This window comes from Carlito syrichta, unplaced genomic scaffold (genome assembly GCF_000164805.1).
Source record: "Carlito syrichta isolate Samal-C Ts95f unplaced genomic scaffold, Tarsius_syrichta-2.0.1 Scaffold307639, whole genome shotgun sequence".
In the NCBI taxonomy this organism is placed as follows: Eukaryota; Metazoa; Chordata; class Mammalia; order Primates; family Tarsiidae; genus Carlito; species Carlito syrichta.
Genome location: NW_007251735.1, coordinates 314,500 through 329,969, shown reverse-complemented (window position 1 = coordinate 329,969; position 15,470 = coordinate 314,500). Strand labels below are relative to the sequence as shown.

Below are 15,470 nucleotides of genomic sequence, written 5' to 3'. Positions count from 1 at the left end.
TAACATTTGTTACCAATGCATATATTTGAAAGAAAATCAAGTCAGTCAAGGCTACCTTTAACTGCAGTAAAATTTCATAAGCCTGATTGACCTTGATTTCTCTCTATCATGAATGCTGGCTTTCAGAAGTTATAGTATTCTATAGATTAATCTTCAGAGTTACATTAATCTGTAGAGATTACAGAACTGCTGTAATCTGGGTTATAATCACTTTAGAAGTTTACTTGAAATTGGGGGAGATTAGTTACAAGTGTTACCAATATTCAGTCTGTCTTCTAGTGTGCTTATGAAATTTATGACTTAAGCTGTTTCTTTCTTAGAAATGTTAATTGCATAGGAGTAAAATGTTTCTAATAGGACTAAGATTATTGAAATATTTACTCATTCAAAGGATACACTGACTACAAACAGAATTTTTTGAAGTCCAAAGTCAGCCTAGATGTAATTTTCCTTTTTATAAAATATAAACTCTTCCAAAGTTTCAGAAAAGCTTTTAGTCCTGCCTAAATTCTCTAGGATAGAATGAAGACAGAAGAGCTTTTCTCCAAACTTATAAATGGGTCCATAAGTCAGTGCAAACTTCATGTGATTATGGGAAACACTAATTACACTTATTGGTAATAAAGTGAGCTTGAGTTAACTTTTCTCTCTAAATTCTTCTACTATACTGTTGTTCTTAATTTGATGCATTTCTCTGTACATTTTCTTGCATTACAAACTTTGTGTTTTCCAGTGTGTATACTATTGAAAATACAACCCCCGGGACAATATCTTTAGTAAAGACACTAAAGTTTATGAGGTGTTAATAGTTTGAAGATTTAAATTCAGCTTTTAAAGCACTTGATGTTTTTCTTTCTTGTCTTTCTAAAAAAAATTTAGTCATTAAAAGAAAATCTTGCAACGTGTTGGACTCTTACTGAAGCAGAGAAGATGTCTTTTGAAACTCAGAAAACGAACCTTGCTGCAGAAAATCAGTATTTAAGAATATCTCTGGAGAAGGAAGAAAAAGCCTTATCTTCACTACAAGAAGAATTAAACAAACTAAGAGAACAGATTAGAATACTGGAAGATAAAGGGACAAGTGCTGAGTTAGTTAAAGAAAATCAAAAGCTTAAGCAGCATTTGGAAGAGGAAAGGCAGAAAAAATATGGCTTTCTTAATCAAAAGGAGACTCTGTTGGCAGAAGCAAAGATGCTAAAGAGGGAACTAGAGAGAGAACGACTAGTAACCATGGCTTTACGGGTGGAACTTCAGCAGTTAAGTGCTAGTCAGTCACATAGCAACTCAGAGTCTCCCAATGTGTTGGCTGAAAAAAAGGAGATAGCAATCTTACGGGAGAGACTCACTGAGCTGGAGCAGAAGCTGAACTTTGAACAGCAGCGTTCTGATTTGTGGGAAAGATTGTATGTTGAGGCAAAAGATCAAAATGGAAAACAAGAAACTGATGGAAAAAAGAAAGGGAGCAGAGGAAACCACAGGGCTAAAAATAAGTCAAAGAACACATTTTTGGGTTCAGTTAAGGAAACATTTGATGCTATGAAGAATTCTACCAAGGAGTTTGTGAGACATCATAAAGAAAAAATTAAGCAGGCTAAAGAAGCTGTGAAGGAGAATCTGAAAAAATTCTCAGATTCAGTTAAATCCACTTTCAGACATTTTAAAGATAACACCAAGAATATCTTCGATGAAAAGAGTAATAAAAGATGTGGTGCTACCACAGAAGAAGCAACTGAAAAACCAAGAACAGTTTTTAGTGACTATTTACATCCACAGTATAGAGCACCTACAGAAAACCAGAATAGCAGAGGCCCTACTATGCAAAGAGATGGAAGAAAAGTAAAACCAACTCACTTTGAAGAATTCAGAAAAAATACAAATTCACAGAAATGTATTGCTGAGCGTGACTGTAGGGAAAATTATCATTCTTTCAGAAAGGATTGTTCTGGTGTATTTGAATGTGCTCGACAAGAATCCATGAGCCTTTTTAATACGGTGAGGAATCCTGTAAGGATAGATGATTTTAGACACGTCATGGAAAGGTACTTACTAGAAGAACTGAATGGTTTTCATCACTGGAAAGAACTTAATCAGTTCATCAATAAGTTTTTCCTAAATGGTGTCTTTATACATGATCAGAAGCTCTTCACTGACTTTGTTATTGGTGTTAAAGATTATCTTAAGGACATGAAGGAATATCAAGTAGATAATGATGGAGTGTTTGAGAAGTTGGATGGATTTATATATAGACACTTCTTTGGTCACACATTTCCCCTTCCATATGGACCCAGGTCGGTTTACATAAAACCATGTTATTATAGTAGTTTGTAATTGTAGATTGGATAGCATTTTTATCATTTGATGAGTCTCTGGAATTGCTATTTCTAAGATACATGCTTTATTGCCACAGAGAATTTAGAATAATTAGATATAGTTTTAAAATTACAGCTATTACAAATTGAAAATTTTCATATAATAATCACTTTGAACAAATTATTCATTTCTACCCTAAAAATTAGTTAAGGGTATATAAATCTTATTCTGGCCAAGTTTGTTTCTTTTTATTATAGTTTATATGAATAGAGAATCACCTTAAGTAAAATTATTTTCCTTTACTCCTTTATTTACTCACTTTAAGCTAGGAGTGAACATAACAAATTTTACTCTGAAATCAGAAGAGCTCATATATGACAATTCTAATTTCTAGCCTCTTGCCTATTCCATATACCAGCTTAGTTATTATATTTAATACTTATTACACAATTGTTGATACAAGTAGAGATGTGATCAAACAGGCAGACTAAGCAAGCCAGAAATTATAATTTGTGTACTCATAACAACTTTCTATCCATTGTTTATCATCTTTATATTCTGTAACATGAAATTTGCCTAATCTTCAAATGTTAGCTTCACTTTTTAGTTTTGAGATACATATCTTTCTGAATAAATGTAATGTGTCTGTAAAATAATGAGACTGATTCTGGTGTCTTTAGTCATTACACAGATATCTAGTGCTATAATGAACAGAGCATTGTGAGGCTGCCTTGAGGAAACAAATGAATTTTTTGCTTATGTAAAAGAGCTCACAAGCTAGCTAAATAAGATAAATGAAGGTATGGAGGTATGTATATTGTGGCCTCAGGCTGTCTGGTGATGTTTGGAAGGCTTATGAGTAAGGTGGCCTTTGAACTAAACCTGGCTTTTAAACTAGCTTTTGAGAGAGAAGTAAGAATTTGCTGTGCAGCTACAGGAAGTCATTTCACTCAAAGGGTAATTGCAAAGACTTGGAGATGTGAAGATATCCTACTTAAAAGAAGCAGGGTAGTGCTGGGGGATGAATAAAAGAAAAGAGTAAGGTCATGAAGGACCTCATTTTGTGCTCAAGGATTTTTGAAGGGGTGTGGGGGAAGACTATGTTGTATTTTAGATTACAGTAGTCCTCCCTTATCTTTGGGGATTTGTTTCAAAACCCCCAGTGGTTGCTTGAAACCAGGGATGGTATAGAACCCTAGGCATGAATTTCTTTTTTCCTTCTCAATTTCACAGATAGATTTGTTCTTACAGTAGCAACCTCAGCATATCATTTTTTTTGGAGAACTTGCACTTTTTCACTTAAAAGAAGCACTTTGCAAAAGTTTTTCTTTGGCCTGTCCTAATTGCCAGCATCACTATAGCATTTTGGGATCATTATTAAATAAAATAATAGATACTTGAATACAACAAGCACTGTGGTGCTGTGATAGTGGATCTGATAACTGAGACTGCTAAACTAACAGACGGCTAGCATGTACATTGTGGGTACACCACACAAGGGTAATTCACGTCTAACGTCAGATGGGGCAGAACAGCATGAGATTTTATCACATTACTCAGAATAGGTGTATAATTTAACACTTACCAAGTATTTCTGAAATTTTCTACTTAATATTTTCACACTGTGGTTAATCATGGGTAACTGAAACCTGCACCGCAGAAAGTGAAGCTGCGGGTAAGGTGGGACTACTGTATGGGTAGCAGCTTGAAGGATTGATGGGAAAGATGTGAAGCTAGAAGGTGGCCAATATGATACAGGCATGAACTGATGAATATTCGAACTGCGACAGTAGTAGGAGTGGGAGGAGACAGATTTGAACAAGATGACAGTATTTCGTGTGAAAGGGAAGTTGAAAGTAACAGTGACATAGATTTCTGGGTTGGGTCACCTATTTAGGGAATACCAGGTTTGGGCAAGGGGAGTTGGAGATGCAAATTGTTTGGAGGTACCCATTGACATTTGAGTGAAAAGGGCTAGTTGGCAATTAGTTATATGGCCATCTCTTTTGCCCAGACTCTTAGGTGTGTGTATTTATCAGACTCCTGGGAGAGCATAATCATCTAGGGGGTTGTAGAGAGAAGGCTGAGAAGGACAGGACCAGGGAGTAGCATAATGAAAATCCAAAGATCATCTCAAATATAAAGGAATATTTAAATGTGTGAAATGTTTTTAAAAAGTTGAGATTTGAAAAATATTTCTTGGGAATTCAGTGACCATGAATGGCAGTATGAACTTTCAGTGAAGTTGTGACAGAAGCCTGATCATAAGAGACTGAAGAAAGCACTGTAGATGTTTGTGAACTTTTGTTGTAAGGGAGAAAAAGTTAAGACGTAGATATTTCTGTGAAGGGATCAAGCCAACGGAGATTGATTTTTACAGGAAAGGAGGAAAAATAATGGAAACACATCTCATTATTTTATTGTCACATTTCTTTTTTATCTGTTGAGTGTTTCCCCTTTTTTGCCTGTGGAATTAAATTTGTCTATTTTTTGTTTCTATAGGCTAAAACAGGTATAATACTGAGTCCTTTATTTTTTATATGGATACATTAGGATTGTAATTAACATCTTCTTTCAGTATGTTCAGATAATAGATTAATGGAGAAAAACATTAACATTGTTTTAAATTTAAACAAATTGAACTCTAACATAGATGAAAAATGTGTTTACTGCTTTCAGTCGACCTGATAAAAAGCAACGTATGGTAAATATTGAAAACTCCAGGCAGCGAAAACAAGAACAGAAGCACCTTCAGCCACAGCCTTATAAAAGGGAAGGTAAATGGCATAAATATGGTCGCACTAATGGAAGACACATGGCAAATTTTGAAATAGAATTGGGGCAATTGCCTTTGGATCCCAAATACTGATTCACGATTAAGTTACATTAGAAAATTGTAAGAGAAAATGGATGCTTTTGTTAATGTTTGGTGTTGAAACTAAGATGAAATTATCAAGATGATAATGTCCTTTTATTTCTAAGTATCAGTTTGATGACTATTATTACTCAGAAGCATCAATCTAAAGCCTACTAACCTGCATTTTCCTGTAGTTTAGCTTTGTTGAATTTTTTTTAGCACTGGAAATGTTCACTGGTAGTTTTATTAAGGAAGCTAGGCATGCAACAGGTTTTGTGCATGAAATGAGACTTCCTTTCAGTATATGAGCTTAAACTCAAATCATACATTGACAAAGTGTAAATTAACACTGCTGTTTGTTAAATTTGCAGTAGAGTTTGAGAAAAGTACACTGTGATGGAATTTCATTTTATAATCTTATACCTGCTTCTTGTCTTTTTTGTGGGTTCAAGAGCCCGTTGACTTGTGAAGAATTTGCTGCCCTCTTATGAGCTTGCTGACTTGTTCTCTTGTGAAATTTCTTGCACATCTGAGTATTGTGGAAGAAACAATAAAACTACACCATGAGGAAACTAAAGGTCTTTATTTAAAATCTAGCATTGTATTAATATGTGATTTTAAGTATGTGATATTTATACATTTCCTCAATAGTGGTATTTGGTAAAGCAGTTCGCAGTTTTTCCCCAAGTTCCATGAATTTTACCCGGTGTTTACTAAAGTATTTAAGTAGCATCTGAATATTTCCACCTAGCAATGCCAGTTTACCTGGGAAAGTTGTAGACACAGTTCAGAATTTTATCTTCTGTTGAGTTTCCCTTTTAACTTCCGTTCATAAATATATACGTGACTTCCAATTCGACCCGCCGGCAAGTGAGTGTGGAAGAAAACTGCAGTTCTCTCATAATTGTTTGAAATTAGGAAAGCACTTATTTCCTAAAAGTAAATAAACATTTAAGTAAATAAAGGTGACATTTTGCTGTTCCAATGAATTTTAGAATTTCCTATTCTAATTGCTCCTCTACATCTTTTTTCTTATAAAACAAAAAAAATTTCCTAATAAAAGAATGTTTGGTAAGTAGCATACCTTGATAGTTATAGAATTGGGGCTGATTTTGACTGGAGAAAAGGCCAATTATGAAATGTGGGAGTTGAAAAGGACCATAAAAATGTTATATTTATTGGCCTGGCTCAGTGGCTCAACCTGTAATTCCAGCACTTTGGGAGGCCGAGGCAAGAAAATTGCCTGAGCTCGTGGGTTCAAGACCAGCCCAGGCAACTTGGCGAGACCTTGATTCTAAAATAAAGCAAAAAATTATCTGGGTGTGGTAGCGCGCTCCTATAGTTCTGGCTACTTGGAAGGCTGAGGCGGAAGGATTGCCTGAGCCCAACAGGTCGAGGCTGCGATGGCTGTGAATGTGCCACTGCACTCCAGCCTGAGTGACAGTGAGACTGACTCAAAAACAACAACAAAAAGTTTTGTTTATCTGAGTGTTTGCTAAACCTGAAGTAAAACAAAAGTACAGAGTTTTCATGTTTACTTACCTCCTCCAAAACACTGAAGATGATCAAGTGAGTAGGCAGTGGTACATCATCATGAAACTCTCTATGTAACCAGTTTAAGGGATTTTGGTAAAATATATCTGCTTCATCAAGATAATAACTGTTTCCAGCCAGGTCTGGTGGACATTGGAGAAATCTCATTGGCAGTGGACAGTGAACATGGCTTTGAAAAGAAAAGTTACAATAATACAAGATGTTAAAAACATTGTGAAAGTTTTCATATTACTCTTGAAATAAATCATGTATATTTAGCAAAATGTGAAATCTGAATCCATATTCTGTGTTGTAGTTAAGGTGAAGAAGCCTTTAATGCATTTTCTCAAAGATGGAAAACATTATTCTCATACTATTGTACTTATACAACAGCAGCAGCATAATGTGCAAGCCCAAACTCCATTTTTTTTTTTTTTGAGTTGGAGTCTCACTCTATCACCCAGGCTGGGGTGCAGCGGTACGCTCACAGCCACCATAGCCTTGACCTCCTGGATTCAGGCGATCCTTCCACCTCAGCCTTCCAAACAGCTGGAACATCAGCCACATACCACTAGACCCGGCTAATTTTTTTGATTTATTGTAGAGACGAGGTCTTAACAAGTTGCCCAGGCTGGTCTTGAACCTCTGGGTTCAGGCATTCCTCTTGTCTCGGCCTCCCAAAGTGCTGGGATTATAGGCTGAGCCACTGCGCCTGACCCAAACTCCATTTCAAGGAGGGAAGTAGGTTAGTTAGCAGCTTGGGGGACTCAACATTCTGTAGCATTGGTATTCTGTTCCGGAAATGTAAGAGGTTCTTGGGACCAGGTAAATTTACTGGTTAATAATTTGGCAAAGCAGCAAACTATAGTCATAAACGAGAAAGGATTCTTGCTGTCTTTCCTTTTTACCCTGAAAGGGGATGGATCACATTGTTAAATAAAGCATTTTTCTTTTTTCCATATATATTTATACAAGACTTAGTAATAACAACATATGTTCACTGACTAACGTGTAAATAAGTAATGGTTTTACTGAGGTATGGAAAGATGAGTGTAAGATGGATTCATCTTTAATGCCACTCATGACAGTTCAAGCTAGTTACTTAGGTCATTCAAAAAGCCACATTTATAACTGCCTCAGAAAAAATTAAGCCTTACTGATAGAAATGTAAAAATTTTCAATTAGATATTAAGTTAAATAATTATGCAATAGGGGTTTATTTACAAAATGCATACACAGTACATTTATGTAAGACCTAATACTTCATGACTTTTATTTATTAGAGATAAAGGTCTTGTTTAAAAGGGAAAGCAGAAGTTCCTGAGAAAAAACTGCCAACTATATAATCCAGAGTAGGCATCAGTCTTTTTGCTTTTGTTGTGTAGCTAGAAAACATGTTAAGATGAGACCTTGGTGAACTATACAAAGCTTATGACATCAACTACTACACCTATTTATAGAGAACATCTTGGTACCTCTAGAATGCCTGTTCTCTACAATAATTGAGGTCTTCCATCTAGTCTATGGCTTTTGCTACGTAATTTCAGTTTTTCTAAATTGTGTATTAATGATTGGTATTAATGATTCAGTTAAGCAGAAGAGCTCAAAAGTGTTGAATTCCCATAAAATGATATCCATGGTGATATTAATTGAATATGCACACAGATATTAACTACAGATTGTTTAAGAGAGTTTGAGTTAAGTAGGTACAGAATTTTCTGTAAGAAAGTTGGCTGCTTTGCCCCTGTACCGTTACTGGATGATTGGTATAGCTTCCTAAAATATAAGTATAGGACCAGATGAGTGTTTTTTAAAATGCCCTGCACAGTTAAGGCAATTTTAGTATTTTACACTTCCCAGAAACACTTAATCCAAGCATTTGAAGAATATCATCTAGTTGCATTACCGAATTTTTACAGGTGAGAGAACTGATGTCCAACCAGATTAAAAAACTAGTTCAAGACCATGGCAACAGTCAAGTCTGGACTAGAATCCAGTGAGATTAGTCACAAAGACTTGTAGTAAGACCAGTGATATGGCCAGGCGCGGTGGCTCATGCCTATAATCCCAGCACTTTGGGAGGCGGACGCAAGAGGATTGCCTGAGCCCAGAGGTTCCAGACCAGCCTTGGTGTGAGACCTTGTCTCTACAATAAATCAAAAAATTAGCCAGGCATGGTGGTATGCACCTATAGTTACAGCTACTTGGAAAGTTGAGATGGAAGGTTCACCGGAGCCCAGCAGGTCGAGGCTGCTGTGGCAATGAGCATGCTTCTGCACTCCAAGCCTGGGCAACAGGGTCTTGACTAAAAAAGATCAGTGATAAATGAATCTCTTTAATAAGAAAACTATCAAATATCTACAAAATGTCTCATACCAATTTAAATCAGATATAAGTGTAAGTTGTCTAGAATTGTAAAATAATAAAGTTTACTTAAAAGATTTTCATTGACACAGTTCAAATGGTTTTTGAAATCCATCAGTGAGTAAATGAGTGGAAGCTTAATATTTTTTATGATTTGATCAATTATTAATTAGTTCAAATGCAGGAACCTGAAAGAGAATTTTAATTTAGTCCTTTTCATTTTCTTAATAGCATATAGCGGAGCAACTTTTATTACCTGTAATAAGGAGTAGAGTGGCAAGGCATCATTACAAATACTGAAGCTGAAGATTTATTGGGATTGTAACAGATGTTTTGAATATGACTCATGACATCAAGAGTACCTCGTTGATGAACTAAACCAGTATAAAGGGCAAGGAGCATATTTGATAAAAACAGGAAACTTAGAGCTGGTTTCTTCCATGTTTTCAGGTGGGTTAGTGAGTATCCTACATGAAGATAGACACATTGAACTGTAACATTGGCAATCTTACTTTCTTAGTTAACTGCAAATGCTTTTGTAATTTTTAATGGAAACAAAACAACCTATAATACTGTCATGGACAAATAAGAAATAAGCAGCAAGTCATTATAATTTATCTGACCATTCACTATGATTGTATTATCTAGATCTTGACTTTTTCTAATAAAAGGCATCGGGGCCTAGTGGAAAGATGATGGATATAGAGTCCAACAGATCCAAACTTCTGGCACAAGTTTGTTTTACTTTGCTGATCATTGGGATAATAGTACATTTTTCAGGTATTAGACAAAATGTCTACGCCTGTCCTGGTACATTGTAGTTCCCAAATAGATAGGAATTTTACTTATTCCACTTACCTACCTTTTTAATCTCCCAAGCACTAGTAATGGATATTTCAGTGTATAATACAAGTCTCAGTACTGCATCCTTTAAGGAAGAAAACCCCATTGGACTCCTGGGAGATTTTCAATGTAAGTATATGAGTGATGGTATGGATCTCTTTCACTATAGTGTTTGGGCAATTTGGAGATGCTTAACAATTTTTCTTAATTTGTGAAAGTTCTTGTGTGTAGCACAACCTCCTCCAAGACACAATTGTATAGAAGGATAAGTAAAGTCTCTCTCCCTTGCCATAATCCTGCTTCCTAGCCACTTGATAATGAGCACATTAGGATCTGCTGGAAATATCAAAGAACAGGCCTTTCTACTGGAAAAAGTATGCTTATTAGTTTTTCCTTGTTCATAGTTTATACACACTATTTCTATGGAACTAAATCATAGTTCTCTTGGAACTTGAATATCCAGCATCCAAACCATGCTTTGCACTAATACCTACCAGGGAAAGACAGCATTTTCCATTTTGTTCCTCCTCTATGAATATTTTATTTATTCTTTTAGATAGGGTCTTACTCTGTTACCCAGCCTGGAATGCAGTGATGCGATCATAGCTCACTGTAACCTTGAACTCCTGCGCTCAAACAATCCTCCTGCTTCATTCAGTCTCCTGAGTAGCAATGATTACAAGATTGCACCACGAGGCCTGGCTAATTTTTTTATTTTTAACTTTTTGTAGAGATGGGGGTCTCATTATGCTGCCTAGGCTGGCTTGGAAAATTCCTGGGTTCAAGTGATTCTCCCACTTCAGCATCCCAAAGCGCTAGGATTATAGGTGTGAGCCACTGTGCCTGCCACTATGAATATTTTAAATAATATCCACAGTTCATACCATTCAGGAGTTAGAACATCACATATCTATGCTACCTAGTACTCTAACCAAATAGTTGAAAAAGTTCTCATTAACCAAAGAACATTCTGAAAAACAGTGCAATGAAAAATGCAGCAAAAATCAGGAAAGTTAAGCCTGTCATTTAAAACTTTAATCTACATTTATAAGATGTTTGAATGGTACAATGAGGAATCCACTAAAAAAGATGACAAAGACTATAAGAAAAGGATTGGCAGTGGCAGGAAACTACAGGGCAGGTGAATGTGGGATTGGCAGTAGTGGGAAACTGCGGGGCAAGAGCACACCTCAACAAGGTACCTGCATAATAAACATTTGTATACCTAACCCTGAATTGTACTCTACATCTTTAAAATAAAAAGTTAAAAAAAAATGAGAATTAGACATTGTTGTATTAGAAATAAAATAGGATTACAGAAATTCAGCCATCTGTAGTAACTCCAGTCACAGATACAACAGATCAGCAAATACAACCTGAAGCACTTACTTGGTAAACAAAAACTATGTCTACTTTACTGTCTAAATCTGTTTGTATTGCTATAAAGGAGTAACTGGGGCTGAGTAATTTATAGAGTCTTATCTGGCTCACAGTTCTGCAGGCTGTAGAAGCATGGCACCAGCATCTGCTTCTTCAGGCAGCTTCCCCTCATGGTAGAAGGAGAAGGGAAGCCAAGAAGCTGACAGGCGCTGAGATCACATGGCAAGAGAGGAAGGGGAAGGTGCCAAGCTCTCTTTAACAGCTAGTTCCAGGGAGGTGGGGAACTCTCTCAGGACCTAATAGTGTGATAACTCACTCTATCCTTGGATGGCACCAAGCTATCCATGAGGGATTCACCCCTATGACCCAAACACTTCCCTTTAGGCCCACCTCTAATGTTTGGAATCAGATTTCAACATGAGGTTTGTGCCCCTCCAAACTACAGCAAGCTTATCCAGATAAGGCTCTAGAAGACAGCCTGCTTTCCAAGTATTTGAATATACTTAGTTTGCTCTCAAGTATTTGGATATGCTTATTCATAGTTACAACTATTTAAGTTGGGCATGTATAAAGTGATTCACTCATTAACAATTTGTTCATTCATTAAATGACTGAAAATTGTATCAGAATCTGTGGCATTAGGGATACAATAGTATGGGGTGTGTGATAGAAAATAGGAATACTTGTGATGAATGTTCTGAAAAATGGCACTCGGGTAGAATGCTGGAAGATACCATGCTTATAAGGTTTTTAGCATCTTTAGTACTGGGTGGGAAGGGGTCTCTTAAGTTAGGTAATGCTTACCTTTGACGTGATTTTCACTTTCTGAAGCTAGCTTATTTTAGGATGTATCATTTTACTGAGAAGCAAATCTCCATGTTACTTAGTGAAATATATGAACAAAATGCTGAGAAGAGGATCAGTTGAACACTGCTTCTTAAGGATAGTGGATACTAATAAACACTTGCCATTCAAAAATTAGCTTCTCCAACAATATTATGGGTCAGATGAGCTTTTTTTGGATAGTTTGGGAGCCTTACAACATGTCACAGTATTTGTAAAGGAAAATAACATTGAAGTTTCAACTTACAAATGAAGTTTGGGATAAAATTCCTATTAAAATCTGCCTTTATTTACCTACATTTGTAGCAGCCTATAAACATTACTAAACATTTGACATACATGGAAAACATCTTTAAAATTTCGGTTATCATCAAATGATTTTTGTGTGCATGTTAGAAAAGAACCTGACTTGAATTTGAAGCCTTTGAGGGCTTTTCAAACTATCTGGCATTGAAAGTTTGGAAAGGGGATTTCAGAAACTGGAGTTGATAAAGGGAGAGCTGGAAAGACACACAATGGTTCCAATCCTAGACTGAGTGCACGACAAGAGAAACCTAAGATCCATGGCTTGCTTACAGGGATGTAGTATTGTTTCCCCAATATTTAAAAGAGGTAATTAACAAGATTCTAACTGCCAATGTCCAGTACATCTATGTAATTGCACATGCAAATAATATGGAGATGTTTCTCATTGAAATGATCTACCTTCAAATGACCTAGCTTCAGAAAGTAATAATCACCACCATATAAATGTAAGCATCACCTAATTTAAAATACAAGATTCCCTCCCAATTAATGATTTAGGACTTTGTATGGGACTTTTGACAACCTGTGACTAGTTGTCAAAATTCAGGCCCCTTCATTCCACACAGTAGCTAACTCATTGCTAACTGGATGCTAAACATCACCCTAAAATACTTAATTTATTCCTGTTATCTGGGCCTACAAAAAGATTCTTAAAATGGATAAATAGAACATTTCTGGAAGAATTATTTAATAAAGTGATTAACATTAGTTACCTGTGGGAATGAGTCTAGGTATTAGAGGGTGACACACTAATGTACTTTTTACCATGAGCATTTATTTTTTTTATTATTTGAGTCAGTCTCACTCTGTTGCCCAGGTTTGAATGTAGTGGCACGATGATGGCTCACTGAGCCTCAACCTCCTGGGCTCAGGCAATCCTTCTGCATCAGCCTCCTGAGTAGGACTACAGGCACACGCCACAGGCACACACCACCATGTATGGCTAATTTTTTATTTTTTGTAGAGATTAGGTCTCACTATGTTGCTCAGGCTGGTCTCAAACTCCTGGGCTCTAGTGATTATCCCACTTTGACCTCTCAAAGTGCTGGGATTATAGGCATAAGCCACAATGCCCAGCCTAGCATTTATTACTTTTATAATAAAAAATACACTGGGTTATTACCAGATCACTTTTATCAGACTACTGTTTCAAAAGTGTTTTATATCCATTATGCCCCAGTTTACTTCTCTCCAGAATAAAATCTTAAAACTTGAGTATATATGAATGTACTTTATTAGCTGGCTCCTTTACTCAACCATATCCTAAAAAATCAGCTTGATAATCACTTTTTAAATTTTGGATATTTAGCATGGCAATCTGTATTCTCCAGCAATGACTAATGAGTTCCCTTACTAAGGTAAGATTCCTAGAGAGGAAGGATGAAGGGTCTGACGCTTTACATTACTAATTCCATCTTGGTTTTGGCAAGAATTATCAGAAAATCTAATGTTAAAAAACATCTGTACCACACTGTGTCATTTAGAGACATATCTATCTTTGGGAAAGATGTTGGATCAGCTTAGTTTCAGTGTTTATATGAGAAAAACCGAGGGTGGTTCAATTCTGGAATGGGACATACAGGAGAATGGTGCTGGGAAAAAGTGAATTGTTTTTTTTTTGAGTCAGAGTCTCACTCTGTTGCCTAGGTTGGAGTGCAGTGGCATGTTCACGGCCACTGTAGCCTCGACCTGCTGGGCTCAGGTGATCCTTCTGCCTCAGCCTTCCAAGCAGCTGGAAATACAGGCACGTGCCACTATGCCCAGCTAATTTTTTGATTTATTGTAGAGATGAGGTCTTGCCAAGTTGCCCAGGCTGGTCTCGAAACGGTTGGCTCAGGCAGTCCTCTCACCTCGGCCTCCTAAAGTGCTGGAATTATAGGCGTGAGCCACCTCACCCATCCAAAAGTGAGATTTTAAGCTTAATTATAATGAAGGTACTGGGCACAGATGACAGTATCAGAAAGAATTTTATGTTGCTACTTTGTTAAGGAAGTAAAGCCATATTGTCATCTTCTGTAGACATCAGTAGATGATGCCTAAAACAAAGATCTTTAAGTGGCATTATAAGCATTTTATTTAGATATGGAGACAAATAACAAAATAACCACCTAAATAATGTTTACATGTTTGCTTTTGGGAGAAGAAATGGGAAGGAGAGCGGGGGGGGGGGGGGGGCTTTTTTTTTTTTTTTAAAACAAACTCTTTCTGAAATGATGGAAACAATTTTGATAAAAATATCAGGATATGGAAAAACAAAGTGGCCCAATCAGAGAGAAGCAAGTCTGCCTCGGCCACTAGTAAAAACAGATTAAGAAGATATCCAATCCAGATTTAGTAGCAGGTGCTGGAAATCTATCACTCTAAGAATTTCAGTGTTTCTAAAAAACAATAGCACCTTTTTTACAGACAAGGAAACTGAGGCACAATGTTTTACAACTCGCTAAAGATCAGATCCAGTTACTGAATATATGTTTTCTAGAGTTTAACTCTTATTTTATGGGACTAAGGAAAATTAAATTAGCCAAGAAAAGTTATTGGGGTTTTTTTTTTGAGTCGGAGTCGCACTCTGCCACCCAGGCTAGAGTGCAGTGGCATGCTCACGGCCACTGCAGCCTCAACATGCTGGGCTCAGATGATCCTTCCACCTCACCCTTCCAAGTAACTGGAACTACAGGTACATGCCACCATGCCCAGTTAATTTTTTGATTTATTGTAGAGACAAGGTCTCACCATGTTGTCCGTGCTGGTCTCCAACCCCTGTACCCTGGCAATCCTCTCGCCTTCACCTCGCAAAGTGCTGGGATTAGAGGGGTAAGCCACTACACCCGGCTATGAGAAGTTATTGCAGGTTGAAAAAACAGCTGCAGTTATTCTTCTTATGTCCCATACCATTATGAGGGTGGCATTTATTTCCCCACCTCTTGAATCTGACTTGGCCTTGTGACCTACTATGATCAAAAGAATGTGGTGGAAGTGACAGTGTGCAAATTCCAAGTGTGGGCCTCAGAGGCTTTGCACACTTCTACTCCTTTCT

At 36.8% G+C, this 15,470-nt stretch overlaps 2 protein-coding genes across 4 annotated transcripts in view; one reads left to right on the top strand and one right to left on the bottom strand.

The window, feature by feature from the left end:
* The window catches only part of CCPG1 (cell cycle progression 1), a 58,837-nt gene extending 52,691 nt beyond the window's left edge, over positions 1 to 6,146 (top strand). For both annotated transcript variants that reach the window (XM_008064520.1, XM_008064521.1), the window contains 2 exons: positions 880 to 2,288; positions 4,990 to 6,146. In XM_008064520.1, the coding sequence (XP_008062711.1) occupies positions 880 to 2,288; positions 4,990 to 5,179 (1,599 nt within the window). In that variant the 3' untranslated portion in view covers positions 5,180 to 6,146. The remainder of the gene's footprint in view (positions 1 to 879; positions 2,289 to 4,989) is intronic.
* PIGB (phosphatidylinositol glycan anchor biosynthesis class B) overlaps positions 5,732 to 15,470 on the bottom strand; it is a 38,956-nt gene continuing 29,217 nt past the window's right edge. For both annotated transcript variants that reach the window (XM_021715772.1, XM_008064527.1), the window contains exons 10-12: positions 9,321 to 9,531; positions 6,710 to 6,890; positions 5,732 to 6,100 (exon numbers count right to left, since the gene is read on the bottom strand). In XM_021715772.1, the coding sequence (XP_021571447.1) occupies positions 5,963 to 6,100; positions 6,710 to 6,890; positions 9,321 to 9,531 (530 nt within the window). In that variant the 3' untranslated portion in view covers positions 5,732 to 5,962. The remainder of the gene's footprint in view (positions 6,101 to 6,709; positions 6,891 to 9,320; positions 9,532 to 15,470) is intronic.